The sequence below is a fragment of the Ursus maritimus genome, unplaced genomic scaffold, assembly GCF_017311325.1.
Source record: "Ursus maritimus isolate PB19 unplaced genomic scaffold, ASM1731132v1 scaffold_29, whole genome shotgun sequence".
Lineage (NCBI taxonomy): Eukaryota > Metazoa > Chordata > Mammalia > Carnivora > Ursidae > Ursus > Ursus maritimus.
This window is the reverse complement of record NW_024425452.1, coordinates 18,324,482-18,340,517: the sequence shown is the minus strand read 5'-3', so window position 1 is coordinate 18,340,517 and position 16,036 is coordinate 18,324,482. Positions and strand designations below refer to the sequence as shown.

Below are 16,036 nucleotides of genomic sequence, written 5' to 3'. Positions count from 1 at the left end.
TAAATTTTTATATATGTTTAACTTTGATAGCCCTGAAGATAATAGGGAATTAACAAGACTTAATAGTACCTGAACAAGCATTTTTTGATATATTTGAACAAATTAAGGAAACTAACCTTCTTACACATGGACGGACACACACACACACACACACACACCTCACTGTTGGTCAGTACATTATCATTTAAGTATCTTCCCTAACAATGTAGAACCCAAAATATTATATGTAAGGAGTAGCTGAATCATTATTTGTGATGTTAAAATATCACATGTTCTCTTTGGTCACATCGGTTGCATACTAGGTACAGAGTAAGAATTTAATAAACACTGACTTTTACCTAGTTACACAGGGCTTGAGAAGAATGTATAGCCCAATGGTATACAACTAATTTCCCCTCAAAGTTCATGTAGGTCGACTTGTTTTTTTAAAATCTCAAAATGAGATTATGCTGTTTAACATTTTATTTTTAACATTTTATCATTTATTATTATTTTATTATTGTTTCAAACTGTGTAACATATTTCTTAAAGTCAACTCGTAATAATTTTTTTAATAATAATTTTTTATTATGTTAGTCACTATACAGTATATCCTTAGTTTTTGATGTAGTGTTTCATGATTCATCATTTGCGTATAATGCCCAGTGCACCATGCAATATGTGCCCTCCTTAATACCCATCACCACCCTATCCCACTCCCCCATCCCAACTCGTAATAATTTTGTAAAGGAATGGAATCTTTTGCAATGGCCAAATATTGTAAAATTAAAATATGTAGCATAATATTTATTTTTAGACTACATGTGGGAAGTTATAGATACATCAATTTAAATATAGCTAGATGTGGGGCACCCAGGTGGCTCAGTTGGTTAAGCATCCAACTTGATTCATGATCTCAGAGTTGTGAGATGGAGCCCCACATCAGGCTCCATTCTGGGCATGGAGCCTGCTTAAGATTCTTTCTCTGCCTCTCCCTCTGTCCCTGCCCCCCTACTCTTCCTCAAAAAAAAAAAAGAAAAAATATATATACACAAATATATGGCTAGATGCACAGGAGTTAGGAAACACTATGCAACTGTGTTTCTTTAACTTATATGTGGGTAACCAATTGCTTGTAGATATGATAAGTCTCTTTCTGGGAAAGAATAGCTGTCATATAACTAATATACATGCAGGCACATGCTGTTAAGAGGGTGAATAGGCCACTGCAGCCTGCCTGTGGAATTCCCGGGGAGTCCTAATGAAATGTACCTGTTAGAGATATGATCTGCCCCCTTTTAAACTATAACTGAGTTGGCTCAATTAGTAGTAATCTGACAAAGACCGCCCCCCCCCCCGTCAGCCTCTAGAAGCTTAGAATGAACGGTTACCTTCCATAATCTTTAAAGTTCCCTTCCTTGGACATTAATATCACCCTCTAGATCGTATTCACTGATCTTCATGTTGCTCTATTGGTGATATCTAAGGAAACTTGCCAATAATACTCATTTTCTGCTAGCAGAAAAACCTGCCTTTCTCAGGCATGTTCCCCAGAATACTGGTAAAGAAACCAGAAGTGTGTGTGTGTGTGTGTGTGTGTGCGCGTGTGCGCGTGTGTGCACATACACATGTATGATGCATGTATGTGTATATAATACTTATACATCTATATATTTTAATTCTAGCCTTTATTAGGTATATACCTTGCACCGTCACTTCTCTAAGTTTCAGACTCCTTTTCTCCAAAGCAATATAAAAATTATTAGTTAAATTCTAAGTCCAATACAAATATAAGGTGTTAATTTCATAGTGAAAAACTGAAGAAAACCTTTTTTTTTTTTTTTTTTTTCCTCCTATAGTACTACTTTTTCTGCGCTGGTGAAGCAAAATTGAGAAGCATTAACACTATTATTAAAGTAGATGATGGACAGAAGTATACACTGCTCCTCAGGTAATATATGCCTGTTTTTTTTACACTTAATATCATAAGTAACAAAGACTTTTCCTCTGGAAATTGCTTTTGTCTTTTAAAGTCGAGGTTATTGTGATTAGTATTCACATGCGTTTGTATGCAAATTAATGTTTAGCAAGCCATTCTGTCTTTTCTCTATGTCCTAAAATAGTACTGAGGAAAGATGTTATAGGGGTTATATTATCAATGAAGTTATATAAGCAGCTTTACAAAGAAACCATGAAAGCTCCATATTATTTTCAAATTTGAGAAATCATAAAAAAACAAAGTGGTATTTCTTTTAATAAGCAATAGTCACTGTGAAAAATTTGGAACATTTAGAAAAACGTTAAGAGGAAAATGAAAATGATTTGTTGTACCACGGTAAAGATAGACTAATGAACATATATGTTACTATATTCCTAAAAGCTGTGATTGAAGGTGACTCTATCCCCAAACCTTCACCAACATCAGGTATCATTTTGCCAGTCTGGATGAGTGAAAATGACATTTTCCGTCTTTGATTTATGGTAAGGCTTAATTTTTAATATAGAATTAATGCCTTTATATTATGTGTTTTGCCTCCCTACACTATTTTTTTAATTAGATGGTGCTTTAAAAAACACATACCGCAATTCTAATCTATTATGTAGACTAAAATAATTTATTTGGTTGTGACAATAGATTATTATTTAGTGATAATAATTATCTATTTAAAACCAGTAAAGAGGAAAGCAAAGGACAAAACAGAGACTGGGGAAGAAGTTATTTGAAAGGTTTTAAGGATATTCTACCCTCCTTTAGTCAGAACTTCCCAAATTCTGTTCTCTAGAAGAATTTCATATTTTTATGGAAAACTGACCTAAAAACAGTCTACTATCAACTAAATTGAGGAAAGGCTACATCCCACATACCTACCTCCTTCGACTGCTCAAAATTCCCGGGAGCTTTTTAAGACCTCTAAGATGCTATTTAATAAAGTCTCATTTTCTTTGCTTAACTCATGAGCACAGAATCCTTTAATATTTTTTTCTCTAGCATTTTAACATCTTGACTAACTAACACTGGGGCCAGTGCACTTTGGGCAATGCCATCTTAGCCAAGGTAACAATTTTCCTGGGGAGAGACTACCATCATCTGGAAGGGAAGCAGGTGTATAAGCGTTAGGACAGCAGTAAAAATAAATTATGCAATGCAAGACATATTTTGCCCCATCAAAGAAAGACAGATAAGAAGTGATATAAGAAACAGAAGGGTACACCAGAAAAACCTTTCCTGGCCTGTGATATGTTGAAAAAGGGTTAAAAAAATCATTGAGAATACAGTAATCATACTTAAAGTTTATTAAACACCAATTATGTGTCAGGTAGTAATTTTATTACATATATGAATTTATTGTTAAGGACAATTCTAATTATTATTTACATCTCCCAGATGCAAAACTGAAACATAGATTAAATACAGAAAAGGATATAGTTTAAAAAATGGCACAATTTTAAGGCTGCTCTTATTCCAAACCTATGAGTAAGTTTTAAGGCATAGACCCTATGACCCATGCTATAGAAACATAATATAATTTGATCTCTTAACCCTAAAAGAACTTCTATATATTCAAGATAAAATAAAGATAAGAATTATAAATGACCTGTCCAATAAAAGACTATCAGCAGTAAGAACATTATTAATTAGCACATGTTAAATAACTACCATGTGCCAGATGCTTTATAAACAGGTAACTATGTAATCATAGTAAGATTCATAAATCCTGTTATATTGATTTGGTCAGGCTGCCATAACAAGAACCCCAGATTGGGTTGCTTAAACAACAGAAATTTATTTTCTCACAACTCTGGAGCCTAGAAGTGTGAGGTCAAGGTATCAGCAGGGTTAGTTCTTTTGAGACCTCTTTCCTTCACTCGTAGATGGTTGTCTTCTCTCTGTGTCTTCACGTCATATTCTTTTGTGTATATCTGTGTCTTAATTTCCTCTTCTTATAAGGATATCAGTCATGTTGGATTACAGCCCAACCTAATGATCTCATTTTAACTTACTTCTGGTTTAGAGACCTGTCTTCAAATATTAGTCACATTCTAAAGGTCTGGGGGTTAGGACTTCAACATATGAAGTTTGCAGGAGTCATAATTCAGTCCATAACACTCATTTTGCACATTTGAAAGCTAAGGCTTAAGAAGGTAGGCATCTGCCTCAAGATCACATTGTTAGTCAGTAGGAAATGTTAAAAAAATTCAAGTAAATTTGGAGATCCAATTGGTTTCATAAAATGATTCTTGAATAGGGTAGCATCCCATTTAGCAAGTAGAGGGGTTTTCCACTGAGCTAAACCAAAGAAAGGGTTTTCAAGGCAGTGAGAGGGCATTAAAAAAAGGGGAATTTATTAGCAGGGAATACATTGTTTAAGCAAGGTTACTCTCCAAAGGAGAATAGAAAGGGTCTATCAGTAAATTTCCTAGTATTGACCAGGAAATTCCATGTTGACTGGTCAAAGGTTACACTCCTAAGGGGTTAAACTGCAGTTAGGTTAGGTATTAACTCTTTTTTTTTTAATTAATTAATTAATTTTTTTAATGTAAAGTTCGATGATTCATTAGTTGCGTATAACACCCAGTGCACCATGCAATACGTGCCCTCCTTACTACCCATCACCAGCCTATCCCATTCTCCCACCCCCTCCCCTCTGAAGCCCTCAGTTTGTTTCTCAGAGTCCATAGTCTCTCATGCTTCATTCCCCCTTGTGATTACCCCCCCCCCTTTATTTATCCCTTCCTTCTCCTACCGATCTTCCTAGTTCTTGCTCTGTTGACTCGGCCTAAATGACTTTGAGCCTGTGGTTCTCTTTTTAACAGAGGGCAAGTTTAGAACACAATCTGCCTCCTGACCTGATCATTTTTTTCTATTATAACACGTCCAGTCTGTGTTTTAATAGTGACAACATACTATTTAAAATCTTCTTTAAAGAAAACATTAAACATAAAACATTTAAAAATCTCAAGAATACCTGTTTTTCACTAGCCTCATCACAGGTTACTCTAAGGATCTTCAACATCTAAAAAATCACTTTTTTTATATGACTTTTTTTTTGCAATTTACATACAATTTGTTGCTTTTACTTTTTATCAAAAAATAGTTGATTGTAACTGGTCTAAATTCTCTAAATTCAGAAATATTTCTTCATAAGTTTTTTATTTTTCAATTATTATTTTCCCATTATTTGAAGTAATGGGAAATTTATACAAATTTGCTTTCGACTATGATTAACATCTATAAAGAACAAGAGTGGGGCTCTATTAATTTTATTTTTTATACCTTTAAAATATACTTTTAGAGGTAAAAAGGAAAAACACGTCTTCAATTTTAAGTTTCACTTAATTCAAGAATGCTATCACCTTAATTTCTTTGACCATTAACATACTCTTTACTTTAAAGAGTATGCACACATTTCACTCCCATCTCTAAGGTCTTTTATCTCATTTCTGGTGAATGACATTACCCTTAAAAGTGAATATAGGAAAAGTATCTTTCCTCACATGCTCTTATGGAACTGTAGGAAAAAGAATAGCAAGGTTGTACTAAGCCCATGATGAAGTGCTCTCGGAAAGAGTGAAACAAATATCCTCCATGAGAAAGTAACTAAACTTATTATTTTTGAGAACAAGGAAAGACAGATGTTCTGCAGAGCAGCATGTCCCTTTTAAAAAAGAAACGTGTGATTGCTTAACTTAACAAAAGCAGGAAGGGAAATATGGAATGCTTAAATCAGGTGAAATATACAGTGGTGTAATAAAGATACTAAAAAGCACATATACTAGAAACTATTTTAGTGAGAAATTAGCTACAGCTGTTCCCCATCTTTTAATGAAAGAAAGGATAGTGAAAATGGGACCAGGTAGTGATGTTAGGCTGTTGAACAACAGTGTGTAGTATATCAAGAGGAAAAACAAACACAGGTATACATTGGTTACTCGACTCTTGAATACCACAGGTGTATTTAAGCATAGGGTGCTGAGAGAACCTACAGTAGTGGTGCATATATTCTCAGGCAAACCCAGATCTGAGAGTGTGATGTTATATTTTATCCATGTCTGTTGGTATATTTCATAATTATGTGTTTTATATTAATTATGTTGTATACCATGTGTTACTTATGTATTGTAAACATCATTGCATATATTACAGGATCATATCATTATATATCATGATATAGTTATATGTTAATACATTATAGATTGTAATAATAGAACTTGTGTTTTATATATGTATATTACGGGATTTTTTAACCTATTTAAAATCCTACTTAATATCTGCCTTCGTTTTGGAGAGGGGTAGGATTTGGAATTCAAAGATGGAAATAAATTAGGCTCTTCTGACCTCCTCAAGTGTGGGCCTTCAAAGTTGTTGTTGTTTTTTTTAACATGCCTACCAGTTAAAAATACATCCCTGCCTTTAAAAAACAACGACGACAAAATTCTTCATTTCCTGTCTTAGTCTTACACTCTTAGTGTACATCCTGATTTGTAAGTAAATTGCATAAACTCTACCAGTTCTCCTGGAGCTGTCTGATGGAGAAGTTGTTGGTTTGACACTTTGATTTGGGGTAGGGAGCTCCTATACTGAGAGTCGTACAGATACAAATAAAACAGAACAAATGAAAACATCTTCAGTTACTCTTGAATCATTTACCAGCTATTGCTTATGTTTAGTCATGTGGACACACAATAAATTACAGTGAGTTTTGAAAAAGAGCATAGTGGATTTAAGAATAGTGAATGAGACTTAAGACTGACATGTACCAATGAAACCCACACATTAACAAATATTTTTCCAACTGGATACATACTATCCAGTTGTATCCAGTTGAAAATCCTCTACCATACTAGCATTGTTTCTCTTAGATGATGATAGGAGGATGCTCCTTGAGTAACTTGTAGTATCAAAGGAGGAAAAGAAAATGTATATTTGAGACCACTTAGGTAGGAANGAGTGAGGATTAAATCGTTCTGCAAATGCAAAGGCAGTCAGACTAAGCTAAGCTACAGTACACAATAGACTCTAAGTTTCTGCACCTCTCCAGATCCACTCTGTAGTTTCTTCCTCTCTTCTCTGGTCCTTCAGAATTGACCTGTGTAAATTACATTATGCATTCTGTAATGGTTTGAATGGTGTTCCTACAGAATTTATGTTTTGATGTCTTAACTTCCATTATCTCAGAATGTGACCTTATTTGGAGATAGGTCTTCATTACCTTTAAAGGGGTAATGAAGTTAAACTGAGGTTATTAGATTGGGGTATAATCCAAAATGACCAGTATCCTCATGAAAAGAGGAAATTAGGACACATAGAGAGACACACACAGAGAGGGAAGACAAAGTAAAAACAAAGAAGGCTGCTCTCTACAAGCCAAGGAGACAAACCTGAAACAGAGCCTTACCTCACAGCTCTCAGAAGAAACCATCCCTGCTGACACCTTGATCTTGGACTTCAAAACTGCAAAATTGTTAAACAATACATTTCATTTATTTTAGCCACCTGGTTTGTGTACCTTTGTTAAGGCAGTTCCAGCCATCTAAAGCTCCCTTGTCCTCCAGCTTCCTGTAGGTTTCAGCCAATGGGGAACACTGGCAGATGATTTGAGAAGCAAGTAATTGATGTCAGGTTATATATTCCCTTGGCCTTGTGTGGTGTCCCAGGGGCTGGTTCATTCTCTCTCTGAAGGTCTCAGCTCCTGGTAGATGACCTTCTCTTCTAAGTTCTCATAACTCTTTTCTTCCTGGTAACCTTTAGATATAGAAGCAGTATCAGAGTAACTATATTGTGGTCCTGGGACACGGTACTATCCCATGTGGCTTTCCTCCCCCTTGACCACATCTTTGTAGAATTAATTTATTCAACCTTGTTCAAGTTACATTAGTTTCAGTGTGATGTGTGTTTTTGGCTGAAAACATGAGTCTCCTCCAGTTAACATGGCAGAAAATGGGTGGATGGTTTAATGGAAACAGATCTAGAAGTAGCATATCTCACTTCTCTTGGCTTTCTATTAGCTAGAACTCACTCATGTGAACACACCTAATGGCAAAGTGAACTGCAGAAGGTTTTCTAACTTTGCATCTAGGAAGAAATTAACTAAAACAATGTAGAATAGACAAGATGAAAACTATTTCTACAAGAGGAAGTAAGATAACTGTTTACATTTGGAGATAGACAAAAAATAATCAGTAAACAAAGTCTGTAACACTTAATAGTTTAATTTTAACCATGGTATTTATTTCTTTTATCTTGTCTCCAAGTGTGTCACTGGACTGCTTATAAGAAAATAAAAATATATATACTATTTATTCAGTAATTACAACTTGCTTGAAAATGCATAAAGTATCAAATTACATGTTGTAAATAATTACTTCATTTCACTCTGTTTCTATGACTGAAATTATCCCAATAGGTAACTTTCTTACCTGAAGTGTGTATACAGTGCCTATGAATAATAAATAATTTCATCTTTACGCTATAAACCTTGAGCTTTTTAATCTCTTTGACTGGTAGAAAATATAAAAATTCAGCAGATTGTGCATTCAAAACATAGAACAGTCTGAAAGAAATAACATATATGTGTATGTGTGCATGTGTGTGTATAAACAGATATCATTCATATATTTGTATACATACACATATATATGAACCAGGACAATTAGAACATTGTTACCACAGTAAGCATCAAAGTTTTGCACTTCTTTTGAAGACATTAATGATAAAGCCAAGGACTTGACATGTGTCAACCAGAGCAGAATTGCTTTGGTACAGAGTTCTGGAAAATCAGTGAGGTGGAAAAGAAATAAACCATTTAACCACTTTCTAAAAAGTAAACATTTTTTTCTCTAATGAAATGTGTACATTATTTCATTAATCATTTCATTAACCACTGTCAGTAGTGTCAAGAAAAACATGCCAATGGAATAATGATTTTACTTCAGCTTGAACAAAATAAGAATGAACAATTGATTTTGGTTCTAAAACTATATTTATAGACCCAGAAAAATGTCTCTCTAACATAAACCTACTTTTCTTTTTCCTAATGGCATATGTTCATTCAATGCAAAATATAGTGAGTAAGAATGAAATTTTATCATTTAACTTTGGAAATGAGAATTTTAAAGTGTAATCTATAAAGGCCAGTTAATCCAATTAGGAATTAAGCATTTTTAAAGTTAGAGGTTTTAACTCAATTTATACAAATACTCCAATAAATTTAGTACCAATTACCTTTTAGAAACTATTTAAAAACACAAGTTAAAATAATTATAGTCTTCAAAGTAGGACATTTCCCATCATTATACTTGAACATCTGAAAACGCATTACCTATTACAAAATTACTGACATTAATCTCAGAAAAATGTTACTGCTATTATTCATACTGTTAGTCAAAGCAGAAGAACACAGAGCTAGTTTCAGTTGTACTTAATATGCATTAAACATCAGAGTTTTGTTTGTTTTTTCCTTTAATAAGGCATTAGTCATGACTCTGTGGAAGCTAAAGCTGAAACTATGCAGCTGATGCTCAGCCTGAGGGTCAGCTGAACCGTCAGAGTTTGGGGGATATTTTAGGTGGGGTCAACAGTAGGAAGTGCAGAAATTACTATAAGCAGCATATAGCGCTACATGCATGTGCGTTTATGGGGCAGTTATTACATCTAGGTATTTTACCACACATCCAGTATATAAAAATTCAGAGTATACAAAAACAGAAGCCTGAGTCATTCTATTTTAGAAAAAATAGTTTCAAAATAATTGTCTGAATACTTTTTTTAAACAAGATAACATTATAAGCTAGAAATAGACAAGATCATAGAGTTGGCTTCTTTCTTCCAAACGCATGCTCTTAGGAGGTAAGAAGTAATGGCTGGAATCATGACAAATCATGGCAACTTCTGAGGCATCCAAATGCATGTCCTACAGAGGCCCAACTACCTATGGAAACAAAGGCTAGCATAAATGCAGATTTTAACAGGTTGATTACCCATGTTCTTTAATTTGACCTGAAATCTGCCTTGTTTTAGCTGACAATTTGTGCTTTCCCCTGATAAGAGAGAGACTCTGACATAAATGCCTTTGAGTTAAAAATTCTGAGTACTTGAATCTTTCTATGGCTTAATACATAGCTTGACTCACATCCTATCTCTCTGGCTTCTTTATTTTCTTCTTAACTTTGCCAGAAGGTGAACTCTGTCTCCTATACTAATCTAAACATACTGAAAACAAGCTAAAAGTAGATAATTCTTAATTTTAGTATTATATGTGAGAAACAGAGACTAAAGAAAAGTCTTGCCAAAATAGATAAACCAAGGTTACACCAGTCATGATTCTGCAAAACCTTTCTGTTAAACATTTAAATGTAAATGTAAAAATAAACACAGATTAGTGTTATTTTATTAAGAAAAACTTGCAATATTGAAGACAGTAGTCGAATGATAAATTTTAATTCTTATGAGCTTGAAGTATTATGATTCATTTTAGTCTATTTTGAAATGCTAAATATATGATACTCTAAATCTTTACATTTCTCCTTCCTTCCTCCCTCCCTCCCTCCCTCCCTCCCTCCCTCCCTCCCTCCCTCCTCTGTCCCTCCCTTCCTCCCTCCTTTTCTTTCGTTGTAGACCACCACAGTGTAATTAACTTATCCAGTCAAAATGTCAGAAAAGTCACATGTTAGGAATCAGTTGTGTGGTGGGAGGTGAACTCACTTTTGAGAAACATATTTAAAATATCATTATTAATGTTTCTGAACATTAACACTAAATTCAACTCTCAAAAATATTTTTAGATTCCTTTCATAATTTGAAAATGATTTATTAAGAATTATTTCTAAAGTTGTTTCTATTAATGGAAAGTGATTTTGTAGAAAGGGATTCCAAAGCATAACTAATCCATTGCTTTAATGTAGATTCTCATTGTATGTTCATTGGAATGAATTCAGAATCAAAAACCAAGTCTATATATTTGCTTTTTCAAGTTGTTTATTATTAGTTTTAAAATTTTTAACATTTTTCTGTTGACATCAAACTTTCTCAAAAAGGATATCCAAATATCTTTTCTAGTTTGGTCTTTTTTATAACCAGAAAATATTAAAGATAGCAAGCTTCAAGTTAAATCAATATAACAATAGCAAAGTTAAGTTTCAAAGCATTCTAACTGAAAAGTGTGGCATACCTCCAAAAGGGTCTTCACAGTTCATTTACTAGAATCCAGGTGGCATGATGTGGCATGTGTATCATTTAGATTGTACACATGAAGTCTCTCTCCAAGTTAGCATTCTCTGAAGTTGTCAGTTATCTGCAGCCTTGGCTTACTCTCTGTATGACCTTGAAGTTTGCTTTAATTGTTAAAGCCTCATTGATCACCACATGTCATTAGAAATGAATACATTAAGGCTGCATCCATAGATTGAATAGTAGAAAAGTTCTAGAAACCATTGAAATGTTAATTCCTTGATAATCCTGTTCCATGTGTTTATTCTTATGGGAACAAATCATTAATGATTAATTATTATGCTTCTGTGAAGAAATACTATGCTAATTCATTTTCCCAAATTTAAGCTAAAAAGTTTTGGTTTTTTTTTAGAAAAAGATTAAACTTTTGCAAGATTTTAATAAAATATTTGAAACAGCACAATGGTAAAGTATGAAATGATTTTTTATATAACTGAACAAATTAGAACATATTAGTGATAGCAGTTCTCTAATTGTCAAAAACAAAGTAACTAAATCCTAGAAAGGCCAGAGTTAAGCATAGCTGGAGACTCCATATAACTGTGGATAGCCATTGCATGCTTATAGGGGAAGTAGGGAAAATTTATGAGAGTGTGCCCCAAGTCAGAAGGAAAGAGTTCAAGAGGAATAGTGTATCCCTCTTACTACCTGGAGGACTTGACCCACTTCTGTCCAGAGGCAAATTCTCCATTTGTACCCTTCTCTCCTACCTTTCTTTCTTAGATGATTCATCTTTTCACTCTGCTGGACCATTCCCCCCAAAATAAAAGCAGGCTTTAGGATACCCTTGCTGCAACACAACACCATTCTGGATCTTGTATTACTTTTATTATGCTCTTCTTCAGAGCCAAGCATCTCAAAAGTTTGCTATACGTGGGATTTCAGTTTTGTGACCTGCCGTTTACTCTTCAATCCAATCCAGTCTGGCTTCCATGGTTCCACAACCAACACAGCTTTTATTATATCACCTGAAATTAGGGGATTTTATCATGCAACTGATAGTCTTATTTCATTACTCCAAGACAACATGTATAAAGAGGTACAAAGGCCAAAAAGACTTTTCTGTCTTCATTACACTAATTATTATTTCAGTGAAAGTGCTCTTCTTGAAATCTTTTTCCCTTTCTGCTTTGAAAAGAGTAAATTTTTGGTATTCCTCCTATATCAATACCCAATTATTCTTTTTCATCTTAGAACTGTCACAGCTTAGACCTTTGTTAAGATTTCACATGCACAGGGCCACCTGGGTGGCTCAGTCATTAGGCGTCTGCCTTTGGCTCAGGTCATGATCCCACGTTCTGGGATCCAGCCCCACATGGGGCTCCCTGCTCAGCCGGAAGCCTGCTTCTCCCTCTCCCACTCCCCCTGCTGGTGTTCCCTCTCTCGCTGTGTCTCTCTCTGTCCAATAAATAAATAAAATCTTAAAAAAAAAAAAGAAAAGAAAAGAAAAAAAGATTTCACACACACATGTCCAAACCCCTATTATCTTCTCTTTTAAGCCTAACCCATATATTAAACTTAACATGTCTAAAATAAAATTTTTACTCCTCTACCACTACCAACCCACCTATCTGGGCTCCTCTCCCACACACCTCTCCCCATGGTTTCTCCTATCTCAGCTATTAATTGTCATCTACCTACGTACAGAGAGTAATCATTGATCACTCCCACTTCTTTTTTCTTTACCTTCAAGTCATATCAGAAAATCCTTTCCAAAATTTCATCTTCCATCTGCCATTTCTCTCTGTCTCCTCTGAAACTATCCTGGTTCAAGTCTCCATCGTTTTTTATCTGGTCTGTTGCAGTTCTCCATTGCTTGCTTCTAAATATTCCTCATACTTTGGTCAGGGTGATTTAAAGCATATTGCGTCAAGTCACCTCTCTGTTAAAGGTTCCTCAGTGGCTTACCTTTACTCTCAGAGTAAAATACAGACTCCTTGCCACTGCCAGCAAGCACTGGGTTTGCACATTTGGACTCTTGCCTATTTTCCTCTACCTTACAATCACCTGCCTTCCTTTCCTGTTGATGTTACATTCTCTTTGATGCCTTATCACTCCTGGAACTCTCTAAAAAGCTTTTCTGTGTTGTGGCCTTTAAGCTTACTATTCCTTCCAGCTGGAATAGTGTATCTTCCTCCTTAGTGTTTTCCTTTTCCCCTGTCCTCATGTTGTCTCTCCCGTAAGTCCTTCTCATTACTCAAGTTACAGATTAATAGTCATCTCTGTAAGTAAACCTTCTAAACTATCTAAACCTTCTAAACACTTTCTACTCAAGTGTTATCTGCCATAGAATCTATTTTTATTATATTGTTGTTTTACACATTCATTTTCTGTATCCCTAACTAGACTGTAAGCTTCATGAGTTTAGGGACTTGTCTGTCTTATTCCCTATTTAATATCATCTCCCTGGCACCCAGCACAGTAAGTGGACCATACATAGTCAATTAATGCTTAACTATTAAATAGGGAATGAAAGACAGGAATGAAATTTGATTTCAGATCTCAAAGGTTGCCATTCATTGAAGAGCAGAGGAAATTACCAAAGAAAGGAAGGAAATTGTAGAATGAGCCTTATCTGTTGTCTTAGGAAGAAGCAGGGTTTACAGTGAGATAAAGTTGTAGTCTTCTGGAGCTGCCTCAGAAATCAGAAGTCCTAATTGGGTAGGATCCCCAAGCTTTCTAGTCACCTAGATCCACTCCTCAATTTTTTCTCTAGAGTTAATGTGACTTTGCTTGCATGTTTACACGAGTCTGGATAACTGTCTGATACATTATAGGCGTATATGGCACATAAATAATATATACATTAAATAGTAGAATGTCAATACTTATATCATCAATATTTTAAATACTGCTTTTCTGCAAATATCCTAAAACATTTCCTGTTTTTAAGCTTTGTAACAAATGCCTTTGAAGTTTACTGGATGTGTTTGTATCTGTGTGTATATTTGATTTAGGTTAGAATTACCACAAATATGGAAACAGACTTGATTTAGCTGAGTTATTATTACTGTGGTTATTTCTTATTTTTTTTTTTATTTTTTAGATTTACTTATTTTTATTTTAGAGGGTGGGGGCAGACGGAAAGAGAGAGAATCTCAAGCAGACTCCCCAATGAGCAGGAAACCTTACAGAAGGTTCCATCTCAGGACTCTGAGATCATGAGCTGAAACCAAAAGTCAGATGCTTAACCAACTGAGCCACCCGGGCACCCACTGTGGTTATTTTATTTTTATTTTTTAAGATTTTATTTCTTTATTTGAGAGAGAGCGAGAGAGAGCACAAGCACTAGGAGGGGGAGGGCCAGAGGGAGAAGCAGACTCTCCACTGAACAGGGAGTCTGACATGGGGCTCAATCCCAGGACCCTTAGATCCTGACCTGAGCCAAAGGCAGAGGATGCTTAACCAACTGCACCACCCAGGGACCCCTGAGGTTATTATAATTAGATGAAATCATTAACTTGTCTTAACTTTGAGTCAAACTTTATTGTAATATTTTATATTGACGTGTGTGTTAATTATTGAAGAATTCTCTCACTAAAATAGGAACTTAATTTTATTCAAATGGTAGAAAAATTTTAGAATAGCATTTAAATAGAGTATAGAATAGAAGGCCAAGTACTAAAATAAACATTTTCTTCCATAGAATTTTAGCACTTAAAATAATCGAAAGTAATTATGTCTGTGTAAGTATATTTGAAAGTGACTTAAGTAACCCAACCCATTCAGAACTACACAAGCTTGTCATTAATGATCTCACTGGTGGCTTTAGAGAACTTGATTTCTTAGCATATCTATTAAAGACAATCAATCCCTTTGTTGGGATTATCATATCACCCCAAAAGGCATGCCAATTCTGTTATGTTAGGAAATACTACCTCCCACATTTCTGTCAGTTCTTAAGACTAATTAGAAATACTGTTTTATACACACACACACACACACACACACACCATAAACCATAAACTTACAGTTAAAATGTTTAGCTGTCTGAATTTGGAATGGACATTGATTTTACAACTAAGAAATGAAATCGCTTAATGTTCTGGATTTGATGGCTTCAAATTGATATGTATAGCATGTGCCGGCCTACTTGAAAGTGGTTATACAATTGGATCAGCTTCCTTTCTAGTCGGCCTTCATATCAATAATGATTAATTCATGCATAGAAAATATTCTAAAATTAAAAGCTGAGCACTTGAGAATGGGAACTTTGCTTATTAATTTTTATATTCTCAGGACCTAACAAAGTGCTATGCAGAACAATCAATAAATGTTTGTTGAATGATTGATTGATGAATGAATGAAGTATTTCCAAAATAGGCATTTGACATTGTCAGAACCAGATTATCAAAAAAAGAGAAGAAAGTGCTTTATATGCCTGTAGTTTTAGTTGCAAAATATTACATTTTGTAAGACAATTATAAAATGTTATCTGTTCTATCCAAATATAAAATGAACTGTTTATTATGCACATCACTATTCTGGAGGAAAAATCTACAAATGAAAGTAATGGGTCCTCTCAGATCTACTTGTGAGATGACAGGAATATTAAACCAAGTAGTAACACAAGGTGAATGTAGATATTATGTTCATAATAATTAACCTCTTGCTCCTTCAATGTAAGAACAATTAAGAAAAAAATTATTAATAAGTTTCCATTACACTAATGTGATGATAATAATCATGCGAGAAGTAGTCCCTGAAACAGAAACTTTTTTAGATAAAAAGCGAAGTGGAAATCAAAGGTGACACTAAGAAAATATTTTGCCCTCAATCAATTGAGCCTTCAGAGCAGAAAGTGCAGTATTTCCTCCATAAGGCTTTCCA

At 34.5% G+C, this 16,036-nt stretch overlaps 1 protein-coding gene across 1 annotated transcript in view; it reads left to right on the top strand.

Moving 5' to 3' along the window:
* Positions 1-16,036, top strand: part of EYS (eyes shut homolog) — a 1,466,842-nt gene that overhangs the window by 888,176 nt on the left and 562,630 nt on the right. The window contains 1 exon segment of the mRNA XM_008684895.2: positions 1,839-1,930. Within this exon segment, the coding sequence (XP_008683117.2) occupies positions 1,839-1,930 (92 nt within the window).